The 22,067-nt window shown below is 35.2% G+C and overlaps 2 protein-coding genes across 2 annotated transcripts; both read left to right on the forward strand.

The window, feature by feature from the left end:
- Positions 1–5,698: 5,698 nt before the first annotated feature.
- LOC116019797 (sugar transport protein 14-like) lies at positions 5,699–8,253 on the forward strand. Its single transcript, XM_031260133.1, has 4 exons — positions 5,699–5,840; positions 6,025–6,347; positions 6,865–7,439; positions 7,551–8,253. Exons 1-4 carry the CDS (start codon positions 5,699–5,701, stop codon positions 8,053–8,055), a joined length of 1,545 nt encoding a protein of 514 aa, XP_031115993.1. The 3' UTR covers positions 8,056–8,253.
- Positions 8,254–15,138: 6,885 nt separating this feature from the next.
- LOC116019807 (ethylene-responsive transcription factor TINY-like) lies at positions 15,139–16,560 on the forward strand. The gene has a single exon (XM_031260144.1). It carries the CDS (start codon positions 15,425–15,427, stop codon positions 16,232–16,234), a length of 810 nt encoding a protein of 269 aa, XP_031116004.1. The 5' UTR covers positions 15,139–15,424; the 3' UTR covers positions 16,235–16,560.
- Positions 16,561–22,067: the final 5,507 nt, after the last annotated feature.

Genomic DNA, 22,067 nt, shown 5'->3' on the forward strand with positions numbered 1-22,067 from the left:
CATGTTATGAAGACTTAAGAACAATCAATGGGGTGTTATACAACAATTACCGTGATGCATGTTATGCACTTGGGCTATTGAAAGACGACAAAGATTGAAAAGCTATAAGCTCTAATGTTTAACGTCAACCACTTTAGATTGAGTGGTTAGAAATAGCGATCGAGATTTTTCTAATCCTTTAAGGTTATGTTTGGCAAACCTAGCCAAAAGGTAGCTGAAAGTTGAAAAGTAGCTTAAAACTGAAAAGCTATAAGCTCGAAGCTGAAATCTGAAGAACTGTTAAGCTAATTGTTATGCTTAAAAGTGTTTAGTAAAATTAACTTTTTGATAAACTGATAAATGTAAAAAGACTAAAAATGACATCTTCATACAATTTAAATAGTTTTAAATTTAAATATGTTTGTTTATATATTAAAATATAAAATAGTGAAATCAATATATTTTAATAAAATATAAAGTAAGAACATATATTTGAAAACATATAAAGTAAAACAAAATCTTTATAATTCATAAAATTAGTTCATACAAAAATTAATGTTCAAACACAAATGTCAAATTGAAATTACAACCAAACATATTAAAGAGAAAATGTTAAAAGGTTTATCCAAAAAGGTTTTAATTGGGAAGGGTAAATGATGTCATTTCTTTAAAATAATAAGGTTAAAGATGGAAAAAAAGCTAGGAAGCTACTAGCTTATTTTGAAACGCCATCTTAGGTAGCGTTAAAAACTAAGCTTTTATTTTAAGCTATTAGCTTATTTTAGGAACATTACCAAACAGAGCTTATAGTTTATTAGTAGCTTAAAATAAGCTATAAGCTTATAAATAAACTCTACCAAACAGAGTCTAAATGATCAAAAAATTGGTCAGAACAATCTTTTCTAACCGGGAACCCTATGTTTATAACCACTTTAGGATGGTTGAAAATATTGATAATTTTTATAGTTACAATCAAGTAATCAATAGATATCTCTATAAAATTTTTGAGACCATATCAAAAAATTCTTATGTAAAAATTTTCGTCGCTTAAACAAGGCAAATTATGCTGTGGACCTAGGTCCACCTTGCAAGGTGGACCTGGGTCCAAAACTACGTCGCTTTTGTCTCTTTTTTTTTTTTTTTTTTAAATTAGTAAACATATTGCTGAATATAGAGTTGTCCAAAAATATGTGAATGCAGAGGTTTCAAAGTGTGAATGTAGAGTATAAGAATCGTGAATGTAGATTTATGATTGTGTGAATGTAGAGTTGCCCAGAAATGTGTGAATGTGGAGGTTTCAAATTGTGAATATGGAGTATAGAAATCGTGAATGTAGAGTTATGCATGTGTGAATCTGTAATAGAGTTAAGAAGTTCTAGCAACTTGTAACCCTGTAATGTGTGAATGTGGAGTTCTCAAGTTGTGAATGTGGAGTATAGGACCTGTGAATATAGAGTTTTGAATGTGTAAATGCATAACAGTGGTAATATATAGTTACTAAACATATAACCATGTAATGTGTGAATGTGGTGTTTACAAATTGTGAATGTAGAGTATAGTGTGTGAATGTAGACCCGGGTCCACCTTGCAAGGTGGACCTGGGTCCACGGCATAACAACCCCTTAAACAAAGTCTCAAGGTTGCCATACTGGCCGTTCTAATAAAAATTGGGGCCATGTGCCATATATTACTTGAACCCTTTTTCGGGTAATTTCTATATATAAATAATAGTTGCTCAAAAAGTTGTATCAAAATATAAATATTGTATTAAAAAATATATAAAATTTTATTTAAAAAGTGACATGCGTGCACATTTAGACGCAAAATCATCAGTCAAACTTTTGATATCAACTTCTTCCAAAAGCTCATTTTCAATGGAGATTAAAGCTAATCCATTGAGTTTGTTTTGTAATGAATTTTTCAAGAACTCCTTTTTGAGATTGAGTTAGTTGTATAATTATTCTTTTCTTTTTATGCTTCTCAGACCCAGATGTATATTTTCTAGAAGACATAATTATAAAATCCTAAGGAAAAAAAGAATTTATTTAGAAACTCTATGAATAAATAATTAATCAAGAAACAAATTCTTAAAACAATAAACAAAAAATATGAAAAATACGTAATTTTAATTACCTGTTAAGATAATTGGAGAACTTGAGAGTTTGTGTGATCAAGAAGAATTGAAGAATCAGTTGAGTTGTGGTCTGCGATCTATGAAATTACCGAATTAGGAATTGTTGAATTGCGTTACGGTATTGCCGTATTTTATAGAGTTGGGAATTTGCTAATTGTCTAATTGAGATGTGGGATTCTAATTTATGAAATATAATTTCCGAACGGAATTGGCAATGTTTTTGGATTAGAAAAAAAAAATATATATATATAAGGTTTTTTAAGCAATTATCAATTGGACTCAATTTCATCTTGTCACAAATTGGTCCAATCTTCATACATTTAGAATAAATTTTTGTAAACTATATATACATATAATTTTTTTTTTTTAAATATGGTGCCCCTAAAAATTGGAGACCATGTGTGGTTGCACATGTTAGACATGCTCAAATCCGGCCCTGTAATGCCATATCTACATACTATAACATACTAGAATGTCATATATTGTTTAAAGTTATTTCTTATACTTTACAAGTTGCTTTCTCTTCTATGCACCTTTAACATAGTACCATATATATAACTATACAAGCCCGTAAGGGCAGCCTGAGTGGCAAGACCAAGACGCTCGCGGCCGTGAGGTCCTGAGTTCGAAACCGTCTGCCACCCGGGTTTGAGCCGGTCAGCTATGGGCAACCTAGACTGGTTAACCTCCTTGTGGTCCTTTGCCGGCGAGGGTTTACTCACATACTCGGAAGAGGAGTGGGGTTTGCCTCGATAAACCCAATATATATAACTATACACAGCGTACACTTAACCATCTTTTCTAATTAGCATATATAAAAAGAAATTCTTAGTTCTGTTATGCAGTGCAATTTGCAAGAGGACTCCAACTCCACAAGACAATGGTGATGAAATAGAAGTATGGAATACTACACCCGGCCATATCATGAAATAACGTTTTTTAATTTTTTCTATACAAAGGGAATAAGGAGAAAATTTCATCAACCTACTACTAATGCATGCATGCACATAATTTTTTTTTTCTAAAGCAAGAAATACTTTTAATGGATGGATGCTTAATTCTTTTTGGAAAATTTTTGTTTAAATCTTATTGGCCGAAATATTAGTTACAGCATAAGGCTACCGAATTTGGAAGTTTAAATAAACAAAGTCTTTATATTATTAATATAGTTGAAAAATTAGAAAATATTTTCTGAAAAATATCTCATGTTTAAAAAATATTTTCATTTTTTACTATTTGGCTTAAAGTAAAAAAATTGTATTTTTTATTTGGTTCATTTAAAAAAATTAACAAAAATCTATTATAAAGTTATTTCTTATAAAATATTAATTATTTTAAATTAATAAATGTAATAACTCTGAGCTTTAAAATATTGGGAAAAAAAGTAAAACTTAGGGGGCGTTTGGTTCAAACAATGAAATTGAAATTGTAATTAGAATCAGATACTTGGTAATTATAATTGGTTTAAGTGGAAAAAGTCTCTTTAAATTTATTAGTTTTCGCGACCGTTTTAAGTGGAACGGTCACGGAAACTACTCGAATTTTTTTTTTTCAAATCGCAACTGTTTTGCTTAGAAACAGTCGCGGATTCTTATTAAATTTTTTACAATTTTGCCACTGTGAATATTTTGTAATGATCCGTCGATCCCCTACCCTTCTTTTAAAAACAAGAGCGAAAAATCAGTCTCTTATGTTCTTTTTCGTACTAGTGTTTGTCTGGTGATAAATATGAATTGTAATCAAAATAAGTAAATAATTAATTTACAAAAAAAGATTACTAAAGTATTTGAATCTAATAGTAATATAACAAAAGTAGACAAACAAATATATTAATGAGTATCAAATTCTAGGCTTGTTATGCCGTGGACCCAGGTCCACCTTGCAAGGTGGACCTGGGTCTACATTCACATACACTATACTCTACATTCACAATTTGTAAACTCCACATTCACACATTCAAAACTCTATATTCACAGGTCCTATATTCCACATTCACAACTTGAGAACTCCACATTCATACATTACAGGGCTACAAGTTGCTAGAACTTCTTAACTCTATTACAGATTCACACGCATAACTCTACATTCACGATTTCTATACTCCATATTCACAATTTGGAACCTCTATATTCACACATTTCTAAGCAACTCTATATTCACACAATCATAAATCTACATTCACGATTTCTATACTGTACATTCACACTTTCAAACCTCTACATTCACACATTTTTGGACAACTCTATATTCAGTAATATGTTTACTAAAAAAAAAGAAGACAAAAACGACGTAGTTTTGGACCCAGGTTGCAAGATGGACCTGGGTCCACAGCATAATTTGCCCAAATTCTATAATATGGTACAAAAGTCCCAACCCCACCTTGGTCTTTAATTAGATTGTTTGGGATGTGGGTGTCGTTGAGCCAAGAATTTTTAATGTTTGGCCCAATTTTATCCATCTAGAATTTTAACCAGGCCAACTTGGTCCAATTCGAATAGTAACCAAACATATGACAAGCAATCGTTATATCGTGGATCAGGGTCCACAGTACACTATGGACCCTGGTCCAAAACGACGTCGTTTCGATAGTAGTGGACGCGAACGCGAATGACTCCAGGGAATTCACTATCTATAACACGCATAATTCTTATTTAGAATACACAGAACGTTTGTCTAGAATACACAGAACGTTTACCTAGAATACACAGAATATTGACACAAAATACACAGAACTCATCCTCCTATCATTTGAATGCGCAAACACATCACAACATGTGTTAATAACATGAATACACAGAATATTGACACAAAATACATAGAACTTATCTTCCTAAACATTTGAATGCACAAACACATCACAACATGTGTTACGAATATGAATACACATAACGGTTGTCTAGAATACACAAAACGATTACCTAGAATACACAGAACTCATTTCCTAACATTTTGGTACGGCGTGCGCAATGCATTGTGCACTCGTAATGCATGATATAAATTGTCTATGACAAGTCTAACCCGCTTGCTTGACACCATTTAGATAGAGGGTAATATAAAATTGTGTGTGAAAAATGAATTATCCGGAAAACATCTCTTTGGATGAAAATTTTGAAAGTCATTTTCATCAAAATAATCTTTTTTTTCCTTCAACCACAATAGATTTGTTTGGTTCAATTCATTCCCTTAGCTTCAATGTTGAACATTTTCGGACTAAGGTGTAACCCTGTGGGGTCCTTAGACTGAGAAAATTTCGGTCTTTTTTTTTTTTGGGTTTCCAAAACCAATCCTTATATACCATTTGGTATGGAGTTGGAACAATGAATTTAAAATGTTAGAACAGAAAGGCAATTTTGTTATCCATGCGCCACATGCTTAGGTAGCGAGTAACAGAACACACCAATAGAGGAGTGATCAAAGTTTATCTAAACCGGATAGAATAAATATCAAGCAAATGCGACCTCTGACACCTTAATTTCCGCGAACAAACTCAGGCGCCCTTTCTTATACATCAAACCTTCGTGTCTATACTAATCCCCCCATGCCATAGTTTTCTGTGCTGAGGGGTGAAGAAGCTAAGCTTAAACAATGGCGGGTGGAGGTTTTGTAGACTCAAGAGGAGGCTGCAGGGCTCATCTCTACGAGTATAGAATCACTCCCTATTTCGTATTCGCTTGCATTGTTGCCGCCATGGGAGGGTCTCTCTTCGGCTACGATCTTGGCGTTTCTGGTAAAAGTTTAAGCTGATAGTTGGATTGCACATTTATGTTTATATATTATATGTTCAATAGTCACTACTCTTCTTCATTTCTTCACCATTTTGAATTCAGTCAATAATTTTCTTTTTCATCCAAAAAGGTCCAATCTTTGGTTGATATATTAGGCGTTTAATGATGGGTTTGTGTTGGTTTAAGGTGGGGTGACTTCCATGGATGATTTCTTGAAAGAATTCTTCCCCAAAATCTACAGGAGGAAGCAGGAGCATCTGCAGGAAACTGATTACTGCAAATATGACAATCAGATCCTCACTCTCTTCACTTCTTCTCTCTACTTTGCTGCCCTAATTTCTACATTTGGGGCGTCCTATGTTACCAGATATAAAGGCCGGAAAGCCAGCATTCTCTGGGGAGCAACCAGTTTCTTCGTCGGAGCAGTCATCAATGCATTCGCCATCAACATAGCAATGCTCATCGTCGGTCGCTGTCTTCTCGGCATAGGCATTGGTTTTGGGAATCAAGTAAGTGTCATCCAATAATGTCATATTCTATGCTCCCACTTAACTAAAAATTTGAATTGTTCCAACTATTTAAGGGTGTGGCATTGAATAATATGCACCAAGTAAACTTAACTGGCAAAAGCTCTCCAATCTTAAGAGGTAACTCAGTCTAAGTTGTTTATAGCCAACCACTTAAATCAGGTCAATAGGTGTGAGTAAGTGTGTGTATTAGAAATAAACTCTGTCTTTTAACTCTAGTCAGAAATGGCTGAGTGGAACGTATAAATTTAACCTCACCAACTTGAGTAAGTGTGTGTACTAGAGATAAACTCTAGATTGTAACTCTAGTTGACAAGGAATAAGTTAAACATGTAAATTTAGCCTCACCAATTTGAGTAAGTGTGTACTAGAGATAAATTCTGGTTTGGTAATTTTAGCCGACAAAGATAAATCAGTTCTGACTTTGGAGTTGAATGTGTAAATTTATCCTGATTAACTTGACTAGGTCGTCCACATGATGTTTGTTTTCGTGATGCAGGCAGTGCCTTTGTATCTATCGGAAATGGCGCCGGCGATGATCCGGGGAGCGGTTAATCAGCTCTTCCAGCTGACGACTTGTTTAGGGATATTCGTAGCCAACTTCATAAACTACGGAACCGAGAAGATCCATCCATGGGGGTGGAGAATATCTCTGGGATTAGCCACGCTTCCGGCGGTCCTCATGTTCGTCGGCGGGCTATTCCTCCCGGAGACGCCGAACAGTCTAGTGGAGCAGGGAAGGCTAGAGGAAGCCAGAGCGGTGTTAGAGAAGGTAAGAGGAACGTCAAAAGTAGACGCAGAATTCGAAGACCTAATGGACGCAAGCCGAGCGGCTCAAGCCGTAAAGCATCCGTTAAGAAACCTCCTAAAGAGGAAGAACCGGCCGCAGCTAGTGATCGGAGCGCTCGCGATCCCGGCGTTCCAGCAGCTCACCGGAATGAACTCCATTCTCTTCTACGCCCCCGTCATATTCCAAAGCCTGGGCTTCGGCTCCGGCGCCTCGCTCTTTTCCTCCACCATCACCAGCGGCGCCCTGGTGGCAGCCGCCCTGATCTCCATGGCTTTCGTGGACAGGTTCCAGTTTTTTATGAACTCCAAGCAACACGTGAACCATAGTCTTTTTTTATTAGTGATAGAAAGATCTGATGTGATTATATATATAGGTAATTGAATGTCGAATTTCAGGTTCGGTAGGCGTTTCTTCTTCCTGGAAGCGGGAGCGGAGATGATCTGCGTCTTGGTGGCGGTGGCCATAACTCTAGCTCTCAAGTTCGGGGAAGGCGAGGATCTCCCGAAGGGGATCGGGATCTTCCTGATAATCATAATCTGCGTGTTCGTTCTGGCGTACGGGCGATCGTGGGGGCCGTTGGGGTGGCTGGTGCCGAGCGAGATCTTCCCGCTGGAAACGCGGTCGGCGGGGCAGAGCATGGTGGTGTGCGTGAACATGATATTCACGGCGTTGATCGCGCAGTGTTTTCTGGCGTCGTTGTGTCACTTGAAATATGGCATTTTCTTGGTTTTTGCAGGGCTGATTGTGGTGATGAGTTGTTTCATCTTGCTTCTGTTGCCGGAGACGAAGCAGGTTCCGATTGAGGAGGTGTATCTGCTGTGGCAGAAACACTGGTTCTGGAAGAATTACTGCCCATTGTTGGAGAATAATAATGGTCCAGAATTGCAAGAAAATCCATGATAGTATTAGCATTTTTAGGTTAGATTATTTTGTTACAATCTTGCATGATAAAAAGTATGAAATGCAAATGTATCATGCATGTTGTTACCACATAGTCAATTTTAGGGGTGGCAATTTAACTTGATCTTGATGGGAAAATCTGACAGTTCAACCAGACTCCAATCGAGGAAAAGGATTGTACCCAAGCCCCAAGCCCCGATCCCAACTCCAAATCTCCGAAACATATATATTATATAATTTTATATAATATACTAATATTTATATGTAATAATATTTAATTTGGAATTTTGAATTTTTTTCGAGTTAGTGTGTATGGACATTTGGCATTTCGATTAAGGATTTAAGATTTGAACATTTTGAATCTTTAACTATTGTTTAATGTTTTAAAGTATTTTGTACTAGTCGTATTTGAGATGATTGGATGTTAGGCTAATTGGATATTTAAATATATAAATTTATAAATTAATTATATAATTTAAATAAAATATTATTTTATAGTGTACTAACAATTGAAAAGTGTACTAATTTGTTTTAAAAAAATCTCGACGGAGATGGGGTAATTTTCCATCCTCGCTAAGAAACGGACGATAAGTTCGGGGGCAAAGACGAGGACCCTATTCTTCACCCCACCTCGTCCTGTTGCCACCCCTAGTCAATTTTGTCCTATCACATTATCACTTCTAATATAGTGTTGATAATAATATAATATAAATTAAAATAAAATAAAAAATTAAACCACCATAATGAATGATATTGCCATAAAATAGTTAAATTTTGGTGGTACTTAGATTGGAACCAAACGTACGATGTTTTGTCAAAACAATGAATGGACCCCAGGACATGAATAGTTAAAAGCCCAATCTTGCTGTCATTGGTCCAAATGCATTTAATTTAATAAAGACGTAGTTTTTGTGTTGGCCCATTAGCTGTCGGGCTGACCCTTCAATGTTCTTAATAAGAATAGTGTAAAAATCGTGGACAAATACAATATTAACCTTAACATTTAATAGAATGGATTTTTTTTTATGGTACTGATCGGTACAACCAAGTATATATGATATATTTGATTGTATGATAGTACCATATAAAATATAGCCTTAATTCAAAGAACTCAGCATGCCTGCTACTAGCTAGTTGATTTTATTAGGAGTACTATAATATGTTCCACATTGGTTGTTGATGGGAATCTAACCCAAAATATAATATCTTTGTCAAACATTATTTGGTTATGGGTATTAGAGCACCCCAACAGAGCTTTTGGGATGATTTTTGGAGAGGTTTTTGAGGTTTAGAATCCTATGTGGAAGTGAGAGGATGATAGAGAGGAGATTGTGTTCTTGCAGAAGAGATATGTTTTAAAAATATGGCAAATGGTGTGCGTTAAGCATACCAGTAGCGCCAAGTGGACGCGTGTACTAGACGTGCCCACTGGGCTGCTCCTCTTTGCTACTTGGCTCCTAAAAGCTTGTGCAAAAATCAAACTATTGAGGATGCTAATATCATCAGTGAATTAGGTACACACTAGTTGATCTCCATAATGGCCATGAGGGAGGTATAGACGACTACAACTAAGTTAAATTGAGTAGATAAATAGTAAAATATGACTAAAAACATATGGTGGATTGTTATATGGTGCATATCTGGGTTAGTACGTGTGATTGGGCATGAATTTTTATAGTGGGCATGTGTATTAATTAAGGATTGTACTTGTGACCCTAGGAATGATCAATTGATCCTTGAGCTTGACCACCAAAAGATGTTATAGCCACAAGGAGGACGCAAAGGAATCTAGGGAGATTATGTGAACTGTGCGATATTCGATTGGGAGGGAATTATTGAAATAATAATAACGTGAATGTAGGGATAACAATTTAACTCGTCCTTGACGGGTAAATCGATTCCGGCTCTGACGAGATAGGTTCGAGAAATTTTTCCGGAAAACAAGGGGCGGGGAAGGAGAGAATTTCCTCATCCCCGCAGGGGACGAGAGGGTATCCCCTACCCGTTCCCGACCCGATTCTCCGAATAATATTATATTGTATATATTATATTTATGTTATATTTAAATATAAAATGTTAGGCATAATCATGGTTACTAGTGCTTCATGTATATAACTTAACTGATGTGTACGTGCATGTGATGACGGGGCTCCTTGTACAGTGAGCAAAAATCAAGTCTATATTAATCAGTTGAGTCATCATAATTTACCGCTCCACGAATTGTGAATGTGTCTGAGGTGGGCGATTCCATCCTTTGTCACAAGGTAAAAAGTAAAAACCAGCTATTTATTACTTACCTTCCTATGCTTAGCTATTTTGTTATACCGAAACTTGAGCTGTAACAACTAGCAAGCAATATGTGGAAGCCGTAATAATGGTGTTTACATACCTCTGAAACCATGCATTAAGACCAGGGTAAATGAGAAAGACTCAGATCTCCATCTTTTAATGCTTCTTGGTTTATATATAGTTCATACGCTTAATGGGGTAAAGTCTTAAAGATCTGTTAGGTTTTTACTTTTTACCCTCATTTAGATATTCACATAAGTTCTAAAGGATATTTATAATGTATCAGAATATTTAATTTGTGAGTCCACTTATGACATAACGCTCAATATTAATATGTTCTCAATATACTTTATTTTCATTGTGTAAATAAATATCCTTCATCCAAATATTCGTAGGCTAGCTTCACTACAATTCATTTAATTTAATAACTTTTATATCATATATATTACTCCATATGTATAATGTATTATATAACAAATAAAAAAAAATACAAAAGGAAAGAAATTAAGAAAATGACTATATGCCGGATATCTGATGTGCCCGCTAGTGTGCCCATCCCGTCATTTCTTCCGACCTTGTTACTCTCCCCTACATTTACCACTCTCAGATATTCACTCCTTAATGTGGCATTTTATGGTGAATTAAATTTTGAAATTATCTAAAAAAAAAAAAAAACTCACCACACAAATATAGCCAAGCATTTCCTAATTTTCTCTCTTGCGATATGGCTAGATGTCATGTCATTCTATCTATATATATTTTTTTTGTTAATTATTATTGTTGTTATTGTTGTTGAAGTGAGTTAAAATTGCAGAGATATAGAAAAAATAGTAAATGAATTGTATATATGATGATATGATGATATGATAGTAAGATTCACTTTTGAAGGTGGGAAAATATAATATTACAAGAATAAACAAATCTTAATTAAGCAACACAACAACTTTCATGCAAGGCAAAAACTTGTGTGAGACCGTCTCACCATGAGACATGTCGGGTCGGGTCGGGTCAATATGCAATTGTACCACTTATATGCACAAATGCCATACTTATATGCTCAAATGTAATACTAATCATAAATAAAATTTTTGTTACTTATAAGGGTAAATGTAATACTTTTAAGGGAAAATACAATACTTTTATATTTCAATTTAAAAGTATTACTTTTTGCCTCAAAAGTATTATAATTGCTCTTATAAGTAAGGGGTACTTGTCAACATTACTTATTATGAAAAAATGTATTACTTTTTCTCTTATAAGTAACAAAAATTGTATTTTTGATAAGTGTTATATTTGAGCATATAAGTATGACATTTGCATGGTGCTTTGACCCGACCCGACCCGTCTCACGAATAAGGATCCGTGAGACGGTCTAACACAAGTGTGACTCTTCATGCAATACTGTTTTTCTTTTAATCTGTGACTATATATCTGGATATACCGCCAATCCCCATTGCATTATTTAAGTATATTAACTTATCTAACACTCTTAATTTCTGACATTAAGTGTGGCCTAACTAGTGTATGTATATCGTATATCAAATGGAGTAAAATGTACACTATTAAAAGAAAAAAATAATCAACTACTAAAATATTGGGAGTGCCCTAACTAATATATATATATTCTATTTATAAAATTGTTATTACTGTCATTTTTAGTTTGTAAAAATTCATATAAATTCTTACTTTTTGATATTTTAGAATATGATTCCTCATAAAATGCATCCCATAATATTCTTTTGGATCTAAGGGAGGGGTACCCAATTAGGACCCTAGGGTCGTATCCCATAATATTTGAAAACATTATTGTTTGTGTAAAAGTTAAATATTTTCATATACATTTACACATGCTGATGATCTGACTTCATATTTTAAAAAAATATTGAGTTAATTACTAAAATGGTACCTTGACTATATATAGCGAAATTATCAATTTGATCAGTGACTATTTTTTACCTAATTAAATCTTCAACTTTAAAAATTTTAACCAATTGCGATTATCCGTTTGTTTAGTAGTTAGACTTCTATTTACTCGGTCTCGGGACTAAATTGATAATTTAGCTATAGTCAATGAACAATTTCTGTAATTAACTCTTCAGTTTTATAGGAGAGAAAATGATACATGTGATGATTGAAATAACCCCTTGATCCCGAGTAAACGAAAGTCTGACAGCTAAACAAACGGAAGACCAAATTGGTTAAAATTTTTAAAGTTGAGAATTTAATTATACAAAAAAAATAATCAACGACCAAATTAGTAATTTTACTATAGTCAAGAGACCATTTCAGTAATTAACTCAAAAATATTTATTAACCAATTTGTGGGTATTTGTTGTTGTTGGTTTCAATTGAAAATTCCCTCTATGAACAATGGATAAATATACTGTGTCAAGTGTCTACACACACATAATTAGGCATTGATATATGCAACTTCAAGGCACATCATATACTGCCATACTGGTAACTGGTCAAAGTAATTAAATAGCATATGGATATATATAATATAAATATAATATTATTTAATTTAGCCATTTAATTTGGAGCATGAAATTAAAAAAAAAACAAATAAAAAATTGGAGCATTCATTAATCATGTCTGAATATTTAACAATTATTTCCTACTTCAGAAACACCTTTTTATTTGGGAGAAGAAGAAACACCGTTTTTATTTTTTTATTTTTTATGGATGAATAAATAAACTTAAAAATTGTTGTAAATATATCTTTATGGCCATTATCCTATTTTATCTCTTTTCTGATCACTCTCTCTCTCTCCCTCTCATACATATATATTGATGTGCTAAATACAATAGTTTCCATGAATACGTATAAGTGACAAGGTCGGATCAATGGAAAGATCCTTTCTTGGTGTGCTTATCTGGTGGTTTAAGTCTTGAGCTCGGGTAATGACGTGAGGTCAGAAGATCTCAGGCTATATGCTAATAGATAGAAAGTACCAAAAGTTTCCTCACTTCGTCATAAATGTAATATTCAGGAAAAGGATATGAAGCACACATGCCGAGCTTTCGACATGTCCAACACGTGTCACGCATGCAGTGGCTGGGTTTTGAATTTGTGTTTTACCATCCACGTGTACCAAGATCCCTGAACATTATCCACTACGAAGAGGTTGGGTTGAGGCCCGTAACCTAGGTCTAACCCACAAGTATTCCTGTTTGGGACAACCATCCCGACCTGAACTAGTCGGGATTGGCCTTCTGGTAGCGCAAGACTACTGTCGTTCTTAGCCAGCTTAGCTAAAGATTTAGGTCGAGTATGTCGAGATCCTAGTCAGAGAAGGTCGAGAATGAGTGCTCGCGGCGTCCCAGCCAGGTACCGATCAGGTGTACCGTATAAGGGATTGTGTAGTAGTGGTATATTCCCCATTATGTGTGTGTGTGTGTGTGTGTGTGTGTTTGTTGTTTTTATACCTAATTGTGCAGTCGCACGTTAAGACATAGTCGCATTTGAGTTCACACACGCACACATATAGTGGTGTGTTTAAATGAGAAAAATATCAACCGGTAGAAAGTGAGTTTAGATCAACCGGTCATTAGGGTTCATCAATAATTAAAGATTTTAGTATAATAAGTACAAAATTAATTTTATAATTATTGCAAAATTTTAAATTTGCAATGTGATGGATAATATAATAGGTCTGGGCCCGCGGACAGGCCCAAAAGAACAAGCATACTTTCCAGAAACTTTATATGTACGAAATCTCAAGAAAATGGGGAACTGGATGATGGATAATACACTAGGCCTAGGCCACGCGGACCGGCTCAAGAGAATAACTGGATCAAGAAGGCCCAAGAAAGAGATCCAATACAGAGCTACCAAAGAATACGATACAGATTGGACTTAGTATTTGTATTATTAGTAGGATTAGGGCTTATTAGTTATAATGTAACAAAGATTCCCAGTATGAGGTAGTCCATGATTCATATTCCTTGTAAGACTCTAGGTCCAAAATATGTATAAATAGACCCTCCATACACGAAGAAAGGAGGCAATTCTAAGTAATACAATACCTATATTCTCTTCGTATATTTTTCTTACATTTTTTCTATATTCTCGATATTCTAACAAATAGTGTTACCTGCCTCTAACTACCCAAAAGTCATAAAACCAACACAATGTTTATAAACTATGTCATTCTCTTCTTATTTCTTAGAGCACCACCATTTGTGTTTTTTTTTTTTTTTTTTTATTTTTTTTGTGGAGTCAAATATGATGTGGAAGAAATAGAGTTGATGTGAGAGAAATTTGAGGTCGATCCTTTTGCAAAACATGATTTTTTGTGGGATTCACCAAAATATAAAAAATTAAACAGGCGATTTAGGTGCTTGTTATGCACACTAGAAGTGCCCAACTGAGCGCTTGAACTCCACGGACCCGCTGACGGATAAACCTATTCTTTTTTTTTTTTACTTTTTTTTTCCTTCACTTTCTCCATCCTACATGACCATCCTACATGACGGAAAAAAACCACAAAAAAATCAAACGAATGAAATTGCTCTTAGCCATCATCAACATTTGATTTATTATGAATTTAATTAGTCGTCACTTCAACCCTCCCATATATATATATATATATATATATAAAGAAAAAAGAAAAAAGAAAAAAGGAAGTGAATGTGAGGCATAAAGAAGCTAAGGGCCATGAGACATGCACAAAAATGAGTTGATGATTGTGTGGCCGCGCGCGTACAAGACTTTGATTTGCGATCTCTGTCATTATGTAATAATGATGAAATATAGTTAATGCTTTATTATCTCTATATCTCCATTCTCCAAACTCCAAACCTTCAATTCATATATATTATTTTACCAAATCTCACCTTCCTTCCTCATTCCATTCCATCTCATCTGTCCCACTCCCATCTCCAATCATCTTCTCCTCCCATCCATCTCTATATATAAACACTCTCCCTCCCTTCCAACTTTGAACTATCCATCCATCCATCACTTAATCACTCTGTGTTTGTCTGTAGATACATACATATCAGTGGTTGATTAGCTGTGTAATAAGATCAGAGTAAATCTCTCTCTCTCTCTCTCTCTCTCTCTCGAGTGTCGGTAATGGCGGCAGAGTCATCATCATCGCACTCGGAAACGGAATCAATAAGTAGCTACTCATCATCATTATCTCCGTTTTCTTCTGATCGGCTTACGCGGCCGAAACGGGCGAGGGAGGAGGAGGACGGCGGGAATAATAATGGCGGGAAGAGGAGTAGAGGGCGGAGTGATCTGAAGCACCCGACGTACGTGGGGGTGAGAATGCGGGCGTGGGGGAAATGGGTATCGGAGATCCGGGAGCCCAAGAAGAAGTCTCGGATCTGGCTCGGCACTTTCGCCAGCGCCGAGATGGCCGCCAGGGCCCACGACGTCGCCGCCCTGTCGGTCAAGGGAAAATCCGCGGTCCTCAACTTCCCCGAGCTTTCCGACCTCTTGCCCCGCCCCGCCACGTGCGCCCCGCGTGACATCCAGGCCGCCGCTTTAAGAGCCGCGCATATGGACCATCTCGACCCGCCTAAGGCGGAGACGCCCGGGCCGTCATTGTCGGCGGCCTCCACCGACTCATGCTCCTCCTCCTCCTCAACCTCCTCTTCCTCGCCGGAGGCGGCGGAGGAGCAGCTGGGGGAGATAGTGGAGCTGCCGAAGCTGCCGGACCCGAGTTACGATTTGGTCGAGTCAACTCGGGACGAGTTTCTGTTTATTGACTCGGACGTTTGGGATTACTTCCACCCATGGTGGCATAGCTTGGAAGACGACTATGGACATTGCGGCGGCGGAAGAAGCGGCGACGACGGCGGAGGAATAAATATCGAAATTTCAGAGTTTCAAAGTACGGTTTCAGGCCAGTTTGAGAGCTTACTATGGCAACACTGAAACAGTTTAGTCAAACACCCAAAAAAATAAAACAAAAAATTAGAGTGAAATTACAAGTTTGCCCTTTTTCTTCAAACTTTCTTTCACATTTTGTGAGAGTTTAATTTTATTTTATTTCTGGGAATTTTATATGGACTCTTTTTTCCTGGTTTGTTTGGGTGTTTTTTTTTTTTTTTTTTTTAAATATTTACAGGCATGAGTAACTGTACTATAATGCACCCCAAGTACAACTGTACACAGTGGTATAATAGTTGACGTTTTGGTTTCAGTATATTACTCTTTTTTCAAATACTACATACTAAATTGGTGAGTTAAGTCGGAATAGATTTTACTGTATTACTCTGTTGTATTGTTGTATTATAAGTAGAGGGTGAGAATAAAAAATATTATGTTTTATGATATGATGTTCAAGCAACATTAATTAATGTCATTAATGGTATGTCTCAATAAATTAATTTTAAAGTTGAAGTTTAGGTCAATCATATTTAATTTGTAGAAGGGAAAGAGAAATGTGGATGATAATTGGGATGGATCGAAACTTATATTCATCCAACTCAATGTTGATGGAAGTGTGTGAAGATAATTGAGGGTAAGTACATCAAGGAAAATTGTCTCGAGCAAACGAGATGATTGGTTCAATGATTTTACCTATAAAGTGAGACATTTTTTTTAGAATATAGGTGGTGTAAATGAACTAAGCGAACTTACTCGAGCTCGAGCTAAACTTGAGCACGTTTCACAATCAAGTCGATTTTGAGCGTAAATATTTTAGGCTCGTGGCTCATCGAGCCGCTCGATCAAAGCTCGACTCGAACTCGAGCAGGCTCCTTTCGTAACGGACTCGAGCTCGAGCTTCAATTTTATAGCTCGATCGAGTTTGAGTCCATCTATTATTTATCGAGCTCGAGTTTGAGCTCGACTCGACTCGTTTATAGTCCTAAACAATAGCTAAACTTTGAATTATTTACTATAGTGTTTGACTAACAACACAAAATTACTTAATTTGGGGTAGCTTCTAGCGGGAATCGACAAACAATTAGTCTGGTAATCACAAGATTCTAAGTTCTACTCTCTATGGAAGCTGCCTAATGATAAGTCGACTAGTTATGAGCAGCATATACTGGTTTACCTCCTTATGGTCCTTTGCCAACTAAGGCCACAATGCAAATTTTACACCTAACATATTTTTGAGTTTTCTTGTAAATCAACAATTATTTAACTTATGATACTCATTTTTTTGAGTGGCAAGAAAAATATAATATGCAGTCATTACCCTAGAACATATATAGGGTAAACATCACTCTTCTGTAATAATCTGAACCGCACTATACGAAGACATTGCTGTATGATGAATTTGACTAAAAAATATTAACAAGAATTAAACTCGTATAACAAACTTGTGATGCTCGTTGGGTTGAGAGAGTGGGGGAGTGAGGTGAATTGCGAAAGCAGAGAGGCGGACAAGTGTTTGAGGAAGCAGAGACGTTGCATGGCTACACCGCCGACACGTTGGTGGGGTTGACCATTTGCACCTCCCTAGTCCCTCCACCACCTGCAAAATGCAAATACACAAACTTTTTTCTTGGACATATTTTGCGCCTCTCTTCTTAATGTCAAAAAGGACAACACTCTTAAAACTGTTGAATATCTTTTATTGGGTCACAATGTCATATTAATGTTTTCTCACTTTAATTTCCATTTTTACCCTTTTAAAGATTACTATGATATTTTGGCACCTACTTTTGCTATTCATTATACTATTCATCTAGATTTTAATTTTAATAAATGGAAAATTTATTCACCCCCTAAATAAAAATCAAGAATTGTTGGGTGTCGGGCGAGTTGACAGAGTTCAGCTCATGTTCGATTCGAGATGTAACATTGTGACTTATTATGGAATGATGTTAAATGGTTAATATTAAACACTTATCACCACTTTGTTTTAAGTAAGATATGACAAATAGATAGTCAAAGAATTATGTGGTTAAACGTGTTTGACTTACAATAGTCACAGGATTGGTGATCCATTAAGAACATAGCACCAGGTACAGATGATCACGATTCTAAAGTATTGTTATTATTAATTTATTTTTTTTAGCTTAAAACTTTAAATATTTGATGTTAAAGTTATTTTAGAATTTTTTTTTAAAAGGTTAAAATTTAGATAATATTTTGAACTACTTAACCTCCTATCTAAAAAATCAAAGCCATTGACCTTTACCTGAGAAATTTCATTTAACTTACTTTTTGGGGTTGGGAGGGATTCAACTCTTATCTAACAAATCAAAGGCTTTAATTATATTTATTTTTTAATTTTGAGAAAATATAAAGAAAATATTATGTTGAAAAGATTCATTAGTATTGCAAAAAAATTAATTTTTTTTATTTTTAATTAACACATTTAATATAATTTTTAAATATATAAAATTTATATATTAATGCTAAACGTTTTTATAAAATTTAGTTAAGTTAAAGTGTTTTGAATACTATTAACTCTATTGCAATGGAGTATCTAATAAAAGTCAATATTGACTCTACTGAGGCTTGAACCCATCACCTCCTGTATAAAGGGACAAGTTTGATGCCACTGGACTACAAGGTCCTTGGCAAAGTGTTAAAGTGTTAAACACATAAAATAGCAAGGGAGAAGTATTAAAAATAGCTGCAATAAAGTCTAGTTAAGCAAGTTAAATGAGCAAATACCATTTTTGATCCCATGACTATTAGCAAAATGATAATTTTGATCCACATGTTTCATTTCTACCAATTTTGGTCTCACGACTATTGTTTAGTACCAATTTTGGTCCCACGACTATTGTTTTAGTGCCAAAATTCATCGCCGGTTACCCATCCATTTAAAACGTGCCGAAATCTAAAATTTTTGAAGGTATTTTCGTCATTTTCAACTCAATATCCCAATTTGAGCATGAATAAAGAGATTTAAGTCCTAAGATCAATCACAATTCACAATTCTCCTCCTCAAATTAAGATAAAATGAGGAGAAAATCTGTGAATTTTGATCGATTTTAGAACTTAAATCTATTTATTCATACTTAAATTAAGATATTAAGTTGAAAATGATGAAAATGCGCTTAACAATTTTAAATTTTTACACATTTTAAACGGATGAGTGACCGGCGCGATAAATTTTGGCACTAAAACAATAGTCGTGGATGAAAATTGGTACTAAAACAATAATCGTGGGACCAAATTGTTAAAAATGAAACATGTGGACTAAAATTGTCATTTTGCTAATAGTCGTGGAACCAAAATTGATATTTGCTCCAAGTTAAATACACAAAATATGAGGGAAGAAATATAAAACATTTCTACCGGGTTCCAAGTTTGTTAAAACAAGAAGCTTGGAATTGACTGTTCGAAGCCGGAACAGGACCGTGATTAAGCTCCGTCGCTCTCCGTCGTCCGCCATCTCCGGCAATCACGGCCTCTCCGTCGCCGTCAATGGCTGAGTTCGTTGCTTCAATAATCGTATTCATCCGGACTTGGATTAGAGAAAAGTATGAGCTCCGATCCATCGCTGTCTTTGGCCATTATATTGCCATCTCCGGCAATTTCAGCAATTCCCTCTTCTCCGCCGTCTGCGGCGGAATCTCTGTAGAAGAAGTGGTTGGGGAGGGGAGCTCTGTGGATCACTGGATCGGAGTGGAAGAGCTGAGCCAGCGAAGACACTGAAGTCGTCCAGGGTAAAAGTAGAAAAGTGAGTGTAATTTTTAATAATATTATTGAAATTCACACTCGAAACAAAAGTAGATCAATAAATTAGGGTATTTATCCCTTCCACTTATTTTACACAATAATTTAGTCTTATACGGAGTAATATTTAATTTTGCATTAATTCAAAATTTTATATATTTAAAATTATAATGAATTTTAATTAAATAATAAAATAAAACGTTAATTTTTTCTAAGAAAATAGTTTTTTTTTATAAATATAAAGTTGATTTTGACTAATGTGCAGTTATGTCAAAAGACATAAAAGGGAGATATAAATAAATGAAATTATTGTCAAATAAGAATTAAAGAAAAATCACCAATTAAATAGTAAAATTGCCCACGCTTTGAAATTATCAATTTAAAGAAATTTTACAATGAATCGAATAATAAGAATATAGATTATTTTATATGAAAAAAAACAGTGACTTTTTTTATTTTGTAAATAATAAAAAGAAAAATATTATTTTATTTACAAAAGTGCTATTGTACATTTCTATTTATAATACTTGATTTTCTTTTGTTACGAGAAAAATGTGTAACGACTATTTGACGGCATGCACTTGGTCATGGTAATAACCACAAACCACACAAGAGAGATAAATCACATTACGAAGACCTCGTGTGATAGGCTTGATTACGAGAATATTGATAAGAATCTAACTCATCATGACCTTTAGGTACAAGATGTTAGAAAAATAACATAAAAATGACATTGAAAGTGACTATTTTGTAGTACAAATATATGTGTAGTCTATTTCCGATTTGGGTCAGGTCAAAATAGATTCGAGTTCTTCGTAGTGAGAAGAAGCGATTAAAGCTCAAAACAGATAATGGGTAAATAAAAAATTGATTCTCAAAGTAGACCATTTGAGTTGAAAAATAAAGATGGCAAGGATTAAAAGTAACTTTTGTCCCACATTAGAAAAAGAAAGGGATTTGCACCACTATATATACAATACCATTTTAGAGTGATGCTGAATTGTATAACATAGAGACTCTTTCACGCCGGTACCTACGGGTATATATATATATATATATATATATATATGTACCTGATTCCCAAGTATTTGATACCCATTCTGATTCCAATTCTCATGTGCGAACCAAACAACACCCTTAGTATTAACATTTTGCACATTTACTATTAACTTTTTGCATATTTAGTATTAAGAGATTGCACTTGCAAAAATGCGAAAGTATGTTGTACTTAGGATTTTGATTTTAGAGTTTATAACTGAGTTTTTATTTTTATTTGGTTTAGTGATTCACTTTTTACTGCTTAAGGTCTAGCATTTATGGTTTAGATTTAAAATTAAGTTTTTTTTGTTGATTTTATAAAATTACCAGGTTTGAGTATTTAGTTGTTAAAGATTACATATATAAGTGTTCAAGTTTCTTGATAGGGAATATACCTCGGGTTACGGACACTTTCTCATCGAGGATCTGGTCGGATACGAAGTAGGGACAGGTGAAGGTCATTTCTCGACCTGAAGCAACCAAAGCGTTGCATTTCACTGATCCGACTTGGAAAGAAAACATTTGTGATGGCTCAGCGAACCTTCACCTCTATTTTCTAAGCTCGGTCTCGACCCGACTACTTGGATGAAGTCCTGAGCCTATGTATTTATCATTCAAACCAAACCCAGCAAGCGATTGGCTAGTCACATACATTCTTACACGTGCACGTTTTCCCTTAGCCACCGAGGTCACCGAGTGCTTGAAGGACACGTGGCGGACATGTCGAGAAGTCAGCATGTGTCCCCTAGAACTCCCTATAAGTACCCCCTAAATGCTTTTTGAGGGAGCCTTTTGACAATTTCACCTACTCTTTATCAGCTCGGGATCGTTCGACCATTTGTCAAGGCATCGAGCTCGATACTTCTATGAGTTATATACAATCACATACGAATACAAATACTTAGTGGAACATACCACATCATTTGCATGGTATAGTTGATGGTAATTAAGAAAATGCCACCGTATTTTTTTAAGTCTGATCAAATCCATCAAATTTTTATAGATATAAGGCTGAGATTGGTTCTTATTTCTCTCCTATGGTATTGTTCTCATAGAATCCTTAGCGCGCGCTCGCGCACAC

This window comes from Ipomoea triloba, chromosome 1 (genome assembly GCF_003576645.1).
Source record: "Ipomoea triloba cultivar NCNSP0323 chromosome 1, ASM357664v1".
NCBI lineage: Eukaryota > Viridiplantae > Streptophyta > Magnoliopsida > Solanales > Convolvulaceae > Ipomoea > Ipomoea triloba.

What these genes read in the sequence shown, in the direction of transcription:
- LOC116019797 (XM_031260133.1), top strand. Translation starts at nt 5,699, where the DNA reads ATGGCGGGTGGAGGTTTTGTAGACTCAAGAGGAGGCTGCAGGGCTCAT. An exon ending in CTACGATCTTGGCGTTTCTG is followed by an intron (nt 5,841 to 6,024) that starts GTAAAAGTTTAA and finishes TGTTGGTTTAAG; the next exon opens with GTGGGGTGACTTCCATGGAT. An exon ending in GCATTGGTTTTGGGAATCAA is followed by an intron (nt 6,348 to 6,864) that starts GTAAGTGTCATC and finishes TTCGTGATGCAG; the next exon opens with GCAGTGCCTTTGTATCTATC.
- LOC116019807 (XM_031260144.1), top strand. Translation starts at nt 15,425, where the DNA reads ATGGCGGCAGAGTCATCATCATCGCACTCGGAAACGGAATCAATAAGT.